We start from the raw sequence: 9898 nt of genomic DNA, 5'->3' as shown, positions 1-9898 counted from the left end.
GGGGACAATGAAAGGAAGCCCACCACAATTTGTCAAACATAGACTAACTCGAAATTATAGACGAAAGCTATTTGTCTTGCAATTATCATTATTCTGATAGAAATTAGGACCATACCAGCTTTCTACCCTATACTGTAGTAATTAAAACGCCTCCCTGATTGGACAGTTAGATAATCCCGGCGGGCCTTGCGCTCCTACTAACGTGCGAGTGGGATGGAGCGCGAGTCACAATCTGCCCAGGGCGAGGGCAAGAAGCACGCAAGGAACCCGGCAAGGAGGCACGCGCTCCAGTCTCTCATCCAGGCCTGTATTTACTTGGGTTTAATGTCGCTTCGCAAAACACACAATTAGAGAAGTGTTTTAAACGTATATGCGCGCCGGGGGAACGTCAAGAGGTGCTGGATATAGCAAGAGGCCGAGTCCATTCACTGCAACTGTTCTGAAGAGCCACAGAGAAAGTGTGTTGACAAGAAGGACTCGGGGAGAGTGTGCGAACCCTCTCCAAAACACAATAACGACAGAGCAGAAGAGGATAAGTTAAGTTTTGACCGAACTGCATGTTGTATTAGTCCTTCTTATTTTGGAAGATAAAATGAATGCCGGGGAAGAGAATCTGCTGAAGTCCATCAGCAACGACACTTTACTGGACCTGACACAGCGATACGGCCAGTCCGCCTTCGGCTTTGGACCTGGCCAGGTTACTGGAAGTCCTGGAGGGCGATATCCTCTCACACCGGCCGCCGACTTCCTCTCCGGTCAGACAGGCAAGTCCAACGAGAGTGGCGGGGAGCAGACCAGCGATGACGACGACGACCGTTTTGACCCTCTGGACCCCCGGAAGAGGGGCTCGGCATTCGACGATGACAAACACGGGGGTCCTCTTTCCAAGAAGCCCAAAGAGCAGCGGTCTCTGCGCCTGAGCATCAATGCGCGCGAGAGGAGACGGATGCACGACCTGAACGACGCACTGGACGGCCTCCGCTCTGTGATCCCATATGCGCACAGCCCGTCGGTGAGGAAACTGTCCAAAATAGCCACTCTCCTCCTGGCAAAGAACTACATCCTCATGCAGGCACAGGCTCTGGAGGAGATGAGGCGGCTGGTGGCTTATCTGAACCAGGGACAGAGCATCACCTCGCCCATCCCCACACCTATTGCACCCTTTGGACAGGCTGCGGTATACCCCTTCACGGGCTCGGCACTCGCCACCTGCGCCGAGAAATACTCGGGGACACCTGCAAGTCTCTTCAAGCACCATAACGACAAGCCTTGATAACGTTTTCTTTGTATAGCCTATACCTGAACTTCACCCACTTGCATCCATATGTTGGTCTCTCTCTCTGTCTAAAGTCTAATGCGTAAATCCTAAACTAAATAACTGCTGCGATGTTTCCTCCAGATTTAACAAAAACATAAAAAACAACACTGGTGTTTACTCAGGCTAGATTAGGGTTGGAGCTGACAAATAGCTGTTTGCACTTAAAAGTGTTTCTCTTTTGCTACACTCTCCCCACAGTGAATTGCTGTGGCAGTGTCTGACCATGTTTTAATCGACAGTTTGACATTTTATGTGTGGCTATAAAAACGTCACCCTTGCAAAAGTTTTGAATGATCTATTTCGTATTCTTGTGTAGCCTATAGGCCTACTATGCAACATTCAGCGAACCAGAAAATAACGAGAAAGATTACGAGAATGCGTTCCAACTTCAAGAGTGTTTTTGCAGCACTGTCGTTTATGAATTAACTTTCCCTCATTTTAACTGATGCTATGTGGGGAAACAGTAGTGGATGATGTGATATATTTTTGGAAAATATGTATTGAGGATTTTGGTTTCGTTATTGCACAATTCACATGATTGTACAACTGTGGAAAACTACTTGATCAAAGTACTGCAATGGTATTCGTTGTCAAAACAACAGCCTAAACAGACGAAGCATTTGGTTGTGTTGCAACATGAATTTCATATATTGTTTATATGTCTTTATAAATAAAACATATCTATGCTCGAATATGATTCGTGGTTTTTTTCTTAGGCTTAATTTCACAAAACTAAACCATGCTCAAATCATGCACAAAATAAAAATGAGACATTTTATTTACACAGAACTGATTTATTGATTTTATTGATTTTTGGGACAGTGTTCAGGTGATTCAGACACAAATGCCCTCATTAATTTTTGTCATTAGCATTATAATTGCCAATTTGCCACACATTCTTCAGTTTTCGGCCTACAATTTGTTAAAATGATTGTAGTTTACAGACGTCTGACTTTAGGCATCCCTCGCTCTAAAATGTGTTGATTTGACTGAATGCAATACGACCAAAACATAAATAAACTGATTGATTTCCAAATGAATAACATAAATAATCTCATAACAATTTAGGAAATGCAGTCTTTTCACACATCTTTATTAATATAATTTGTACAGTAGGCCAGGCCTTTCAAAAATTATTGTTTGAAAATCATAGCAATTAGCACCTAATCTCACTCATAGCCTTTCTAGGCTAGATGACACTGACAAACCTATCCATCACTAATTTCTGCGTAATGAATGGGTTCTACAAAATGAGTTTGAAACATCGTTGAGTGCTCCGCTCTATTTCTCCCCCTTTAGAAACCCTTTGACATGAAGAGCTACATTTATATCCCAGTAAAGAGCCGGGTCTGGCTAGTGGGGCCCGCTGGCGTGCTAAGGGCTCGGTGGCAATGAAGGGAAGGGCACAAGTGCCGCCCGCGGCGACCAGGACCTGTCTCCCGGTATTTGGGTGATTGCAAGGCCTCGGCAAGCTTTCTCCAACCCGGCCCGGTAATATTAAGACGATTCCAGCTCCTGTCTCCCTCGACGTCTTAATTCGATGAACGTTATAGATGGGCAGTTTTAATTCGCAGAGCAGGCCATTGCACGGAAAACTTTTAGGTGGAATATCTTAATCCTTATCTGAGATAGGATTGTCTAGCACTCGCTGTATATTTCAAATTAAAAGAGATAGTACCGATAGTGGCTTAACAATTCAAACACATTTACTGTAGGCCTTTTTTTCAGTACAAAAAAAGGAACCCTTAAACACCAAACTCCGTATCAACTTGCTAAATAATTCTTCAGAAATTGATTAATTTCATTTTGTTAAAATATTTATTTAATGTCTTTTTCACCAATATCAATGAGTTTCACATGTAGGCTGTGTTATGATTAAGTTCAGTAATTATTATTCAAACCACAGTTTCATGAGATGTACATCTATAATCACAACTGTCGTCAATGTAGGCTTACATTTACGTGGCATATTTTATGTCAATATCTATTTGTTTTTCACAATAGGCTACCTCTAAAGAAATGTTCGGCTGGAATTAAATGGTGTGAGAGAGCTGCTTTTCAGTCAGTGTGAAGCATAACTTTGCACTTTGCCACCTTTTACGCACTAGTCTGTCTGTGCGTAAAACCAGCCTATCCCTTAGCTGTGCCCATGTGGGACACCAGGCTATGCATTCAAATAAAATATGGGGTGAACTTCATATAATAGGAATAAGATCGGTCTACTCGTTAGTCACTCAATCATTCCGTCTCTCTGTCTGTCTGCCAGTCGCTAAGGGTATTGCCCCAGTCATTCTCTCACAGTTGAGATGGACGTCATAACAGCATGCCACCCCGGCATCTCAAATTGGCGTTCTGACGACATATGACTCCCTCAGCAACTCCGCGTGACAGGCAGAGGACCGGGGATTCGTTGTGACAAACGGCGCTGTTGATGCTAGGCCATAGCCTTGGTCACATACTCAATCACTCTCCAATTCGGCTAAATGGCTTGGATGAAACCGTTGCCTTTTTGCACGGACGTCTGGTAAACTGCATGGTTTATCACTTGATACAGTATGTGTTCATGGAGACAACGTTCAATATAGCCGTAGCTTGTAAATTGCAGGGTGAAACGTATTTATTATTATAATATCAACAAAGGCCTATTGGTGCATTCTTGACCTTATGTGGTGTGTGACACATTCAGACCAGAGGCCTAAAAGGAAACATTCACCCTGAATTAATTATTTAAATATTTTTCAACTTTCCATAATATATTTTGTAGAATAGAATACTTTGTTGCCCTTGAATTTTAATTTGTATTGAAAACAATAACAGAACCAACAACAAAAACATGCCACTTTAGAAAGGGTTTTCAATTGTCAATTATTTATAAATAGTTTATACACTGCTGATTATTAGCTTAATCATGTGGTATACCAAAATATTATACGTATTTATGATAATGGAACCACAATGAAATGTCGTAATCTCAATCTTCTAATCTGTGTCTGGATACAGTTACTGTATACTAACTCATGGGAAAAAAGTATTTGATCCCCTGCTGATTTTGTACGTTTGCCCACTGACAAAGAAATGATCAGTGTATAATTTGAATGGTAGGTTTATTTGAACAGTGAGAGACAGAATAACAACAAAAAAATCCAGAAAAACGCATGTCAAAAATGTTATAAATTGATTTGCATTTTATTGAGGGAAATAAGTATTCGACCCCCTCTCAATCAGAAAGATTTCTGGCTCCCAGGTGTCTTTTATACAGGTAACGAGCTGAGATTAGGAGCACACTATTAAAGGGAGTGCTCCTAATCTCAGTTTGTTACCTGTAGAAAAGACACCTGTCCACAGAAGCAATCAATCAGATTCCAAACTCTCCACCATGGCCAAGACCAAAGAGCTCTCCAAGGATGTCAGGGACAAGATTATAGACCTACACAAGGCTGGAATGGGCTACAAGACTATCGCCAAGCAGCTTGGTGAGAAGGTGACAACAGTTGGTGCGACTATTCGCAAATGGAAGAAACACAAAATAACTGTCAATCTCCCTCGGCCTGGGGCTCCATGCAAGATCTCACCTCGTGGAGTTGCAATGATCATGAGAACGGTGAAGAATCAGCCTAGAACTACACGGTAGGATCTTGTCAATGATCTCAAGGGAGCTGGGACCATAGTCATCAAGAAAACAATTGGTAACACACTACGCTGTGAAGGACTGAAATACTGCAGCGCCCGCAAGGTCCCCCTGCTCAAGAAAGCACATATACAGTGGGGAGAACAAGTATTTGATACACTGCCGATTTTGCAGGTTTTCCTACTTACAAAGCATGTAGAGGTCTGTAATTTTTATCATAGGTACACTTCAACTGTGAGAGACGGAATCTAAAACAAAAATCCAGAAAATCACATTGTATGATTTTTAAGTAATTAATTTGCATTTTATTGCATGACATAAGTATTTGATACATCAGAAAAGCAAAACTTAATATTTGGTACAGAAACCTTTGTTTGCAATTACAGAGATCATACGTTTCCTGTAGGTCTTGACCAGGTTTGCACACACTGCAGCAGGGATTTTGGCCTACTCCTCCATACAGACCTTCTCCAGATCCTTCAGGTTTCGGGGCTGTCCACTCCAGGACCTTGAGATGCTTCTTACGGAGCCACTCCTTAGTTGCCCTGGCTGTGTGTTTCGGGTCGTTGTCATGCTGGAAGACCCAGCCACGACCCATTTTCAATGCTCTTACTGAGGGAAGGAGGTTGTTGGCCAAGATCTTGCGATACATGGCCCCATCCATCCTCCCCTCAATACGGTGCAGTCGTCCTGTCCCCTTTGCAGAAAAGCATCCCCAAAGAATGATGTTTCCACCTCCATGCTTCACAGTTGGGATGGTGTTCTTGGGGTTATACTCATCCTTCTTCTTCCTCCAAACACGGCGAGTGGAGTTTAGACCAAAAAGCTCTATTTCTGTCTCATCAGACCACATGACCTTCTCCCATTCCTCCTCTGGATCATCCAGATGGTCATTGGCAAACTTCAGACGGGCATGGACATGCGCTGGCTTGAGCAGGGGGACCTTGCGTGCGCTGCAGGATTTTAATCCATGACGGCGTAGTGTGTTACTAATGGTTTTCTTTGAGACTGTGGTCCCAGCTCTCTTCAGGTCATTGACCAGGTCCTGCCATGTAGTTCTGGGCTGATCCCTCACCTTCCTCATGATCATTGATGCCCCACGAGGTGAGATCTTGCATGGAGCCCCAGACCGAGGGTGATTGACCGTCATCTTGAACTTCTTCCATTTTCTAATAATTGCGCCAACAGTTGTTGCCTTCTCACCAAGCTGCTTGGCTATTGTCCTGTAGCCCATCCCAGCCTTGTGCAGGTCTACAATTTTATCCTTGATGTCCTTACACAGCTCTCTGGTCTTGGCCATTGTGGAGAGGTTGGAGTCTGTTTGATTGAGTGTGTGGACACGTCTCCCGAGTGGCGCAGTGGTCTAAGGCACTGCATCGCAGTGCTAGCTGTGCCACTAGAGATCCTGGTTCAAATCCAGGCTCTGTCGTAGCTGGCTGCGACCAGGAGACCCATGGGGTGGCGCACAATTGGCTCAGCGTCGTCCAGGGTAGGGGAGGGAATGGCCGGCAGGGATGTAGCTCAGTTGGTAGAGCATGGTGTTTGCAACACCAGGGTTGTGGGTTCGATTCCTGCGGGGGGCCAGTATGAAAAAATAAAAATAATAATGTATGCACTAACTGTAAGTCGCTCTGGATAAGAGCATCTGCTAAATGACTAAAATGTAAATGTGTCTTTTATACAGGTAACGAGTTCAAACAGGTGCAGTTAATACAGGTAATGAGTGGAGAACAGGAGGGCTTCTTAAAGAAAAACTAACAGGTCTGTGAGAGCCGGAATTCTTACTGGTTGGTAGGTGATCAAATACTTATGTCATGCAATAAAATGCAAATGAATTACTTATTAATCATACAATGTGATTTTCTGGATTTTTGTTTTAGATTCCGTCTCTCACAGTTGAAGTGTACCTATGATAAAAATTACAGACCTCTACATGCTTTGTAAGTAGGAAAACCTGCAAAATCGACAGTGTATCAAATACTTGTTCTCCCCACTGTACATGCCCATCTGAAGTTTGCCAATGAACATCTGAATGATTCAGAGGAGAACTGGGTGAAAGTGTCGTGGTCAGATGAGACCAAAATTGAGCTCTTTGGCATCAACTCAACTCGCCGTGTTTGGAGGAGGAGGAATGCTGCCTATGACCCCAAGAACACCATCTCCACCGTCAAACATGGAGGTGGAAACATTATGCTTTGGGGGCGTTTTTCTGCTAAGGGGACAGGACAACTTCACTGCATCAAAGGGACGATGGACGTGGCCATGTACCGTCAAATCTTGGGTGAGAACCTCCTTCCCTCAGCCAGGGCATTGAAAATGGGTCGTGGATGGGTATTCCAGCATGACAATGACCCAAAACACAAGGCCAAGGCAACAAAGGAGTGGCTCAAGAAGAAGCACATTAAGGTCCTGGAGTGGCCTAAGAGTGTGCTCCTAATCTCAGCTCGTTACCTGTATAAAAGACACCTGGGAGCCAGAAATCTTTCTGATTGAGAGGGGGTCAAATACTTACTTCCCTCATTAAAATGCAAATCAATTTATAACATTTTTGACATGCGTTTTTCTGGATTTTGTTGTTGTTATTCTGTCTCTCACTGTTCAAATAAACCTACCATTAAAATTATAGGCTGATCATTTATTTGTCAGTGGGCAAACGTACAAAATCAGCAGGGGATCAAATACTTTTTTCCCTCACTGTACATAGCCTACTCATATACTGACTCTCATGGTCACACACACACAACACACACACACACACACACGCACACATATGCCCACAGTGACGTTATGTAGACCAACACACATCCCAGGACAATCCTGCCTGCCTGCACAACTGTGTCCAATCTAGTGCAAAGTACTAAGCTGCATCTCTTGTGTCTGTAAACATTTGTGTTTGTTCTCAGTGGGATCAGAAGGGAGTGATTTCATTAGCAGGGCCGGGAGCTTTGAGGTATGTTTTTGTGCTTTTCCACAACCCGATGGTATAGTAGTAAAAACATATGCCCTTAAGTGCCAACCTCTCTCTAATGCTTCTGACAGCGCTGCTTTCTCTAATTAAGCTCTTACAGAGCCTAGCCTACATGTCTGATGCACATTGTGACACTCTTTATCACACTCGTATACATAGAGGACAAACAAATACATGCGTGCACACACTCTCACACACACACACACACACGCAGACACACACACACACACACACACACACACACACACACACACACACACACACACACACACACACACACACACACACACACACACACACACACACACACACACACACACACACACACACACACACACACACACACACACACACACACACACACACACACACACACACACACACACACATACTGGAGGCCTATGTGGAACACAAACAAACAATACTGCCGAGGGTTGTTGAGGGGTTGGGGTTGGGGATGTGGGGGTGGGCTGTGCGTTAGATAAAAATGCTATGCAGGTTCTTGTTCAACTCTGCTCAGGGAGGCAAACATTTTCTGTTAGATGCCAACTGACACTGGAAACAGGGGTGTTTGGGCAGGATCAAGGGGGGGAAGGGGTGAAAAGGTTGCATAAACAATAGGGCCGGATGTGTGTATGTGGGCCGGACGTGTGTGTGTTGGGGGGGGGGGGGTGTATGTTTATGGATGTGTCTGTATGTGGTTGTCTGTATGTGGTGAAGAAGGGCAGCATAGAGGAAGAGAAAGAAAGAGGGAGACAGAGGAAGAGAAAGAGAGGGAAGCGCTGATGCCTCTGTATTATTGTGCCCGTGGTGGCACTGGAAGGACCTCCCAGTGTTCCCTTTCTCTATGACATCATGGTTCTCGTCCCTCCCAGTCCCGCCTTGTCGGAAGCGATGAGCGGGTGAGTCAGTTGGTTCCGAGGAGCCATGTGATTTGGGGCGACGTTGCTGCAAGTGCGGTGGGATGGGTACGGGCCTTCTTACGTTACCCTCATCAGACGGGTAAGGGAGGGGAAGGGGGGGATGTCGTTTTGGGTGGAGGGGGGTTAAGTATGTGCTCATTTGGCCGCAAACCTTCAGAACATGGCAGTCAAGCAAAGTGTTTTGTCTATCGCCACAAGGCACCTGACACCACGCATTGTAAACCCAGACTGTGTAGACGGGCTGGGGCTGAGGTATGGGGTGGGCCTGGAGAGATGGGAGATGAGAGGAGCAGGGTGGGGAGACTACAGGACAACATCAACATGGAGGAGCTAATATGTCTATAGTATTGTTTGAATTATACAGTACATTGTCTCTTGGGGCTGATCTCAAGATAGTTGCCTATACCAATGTTACTATATCTAACGGCGGGAACACATTGATATTCTTAATCACCTTCGAATCAAATAGCTCTTTCTCTCTGACACTCCCCCTGACCCCTTTCGCTGCCTCAATACCGTCCTTCCGTTTGATTTCCCAGTCTCTCCTACTCTTTATCTCGGTCTCTCTCCTTCTCTTTCCTTCTATCCCTCCCTCCCTCTTTCATAGATGCCATTCTGTCCGTCCCTCCCTCCCTCCCACTGTGGTCTTGACAGAGGATGTGAGTTGACAAACGGGGGCATCCGTTACCTTGGCACAGCCTAATCTCTGTAATGGTCCTCAGACACACGACTGACTGGTGGGGAACTTTGGGGGGAAATGGAAGGAAAATGGGGGCACAGACACACACACCTACTCCTCCAACGTCCACGTCTAGCTCCCTGCTCCGTACCAGCTGAACACACACACACACACGAGCACCTCACCCATCACCCTGCTCGGTACCAGCTGAGGAGAGACGTGGTTTTAGGGGGAGTGGGGGAGCTCGTTTTCCTCATTAATTAATGCCAAAAGCGATCTAATTGGCCATCCATAATCCTCCATGCGGAGACACAGTGACAGGCAGGCAGGGCCGGCCCAATTCTCCACAGCACCTCATAAACCCACGCACTGGAAATAAAGA

General features: G+C 45.1%; 1 protein-coding gene across 1 annotated transcript; it reads left to right on the top strand.

Annotated features, from left to right (window-relative positions):
• The first annotated feature begins 230 nt into the window (after positions 1-230).
• On the top strand, positions 231-1986 carry LOC121537557 (class E basic helix-loop-helix protein 23-like). Its single transcript, XM_041845162.2, has one exon. It carries the CDS (start codon positions 593-595, stop codon positions 1271-1273), a length of 681 nt encoding a protein of 226 aa, XP_041701096.1. The 5' UTR covers positions 231-592; the 3' UTR covers positions 1274-1986.
• The last annotated feature ends 7912 nt before the right edge of the window (positions 1987-9898 follow it).

The sequence above is a fragment of the Coregonus clupeaformis genome, chromosome 24 (assembly GCF_020615455.1).
Source record: "Coregonus clupeaformis isolate EN_2021a chromosome 24, ASM2061545v1, whole genome shotgun sequence".
In the NCBI taxonomy this organism is placed as follows: Eukaryota; Metazoa; Chordata; class Actinopteri; order Salmoniformes; family Salmonidae; genus Coregonus; species Coregonus clupeaformis.
The sequence above is the reverse complement of the archived record's forward strand: the minus strand, read 5'-3'. Positions and strand labels throughout refer to the sequence as shown.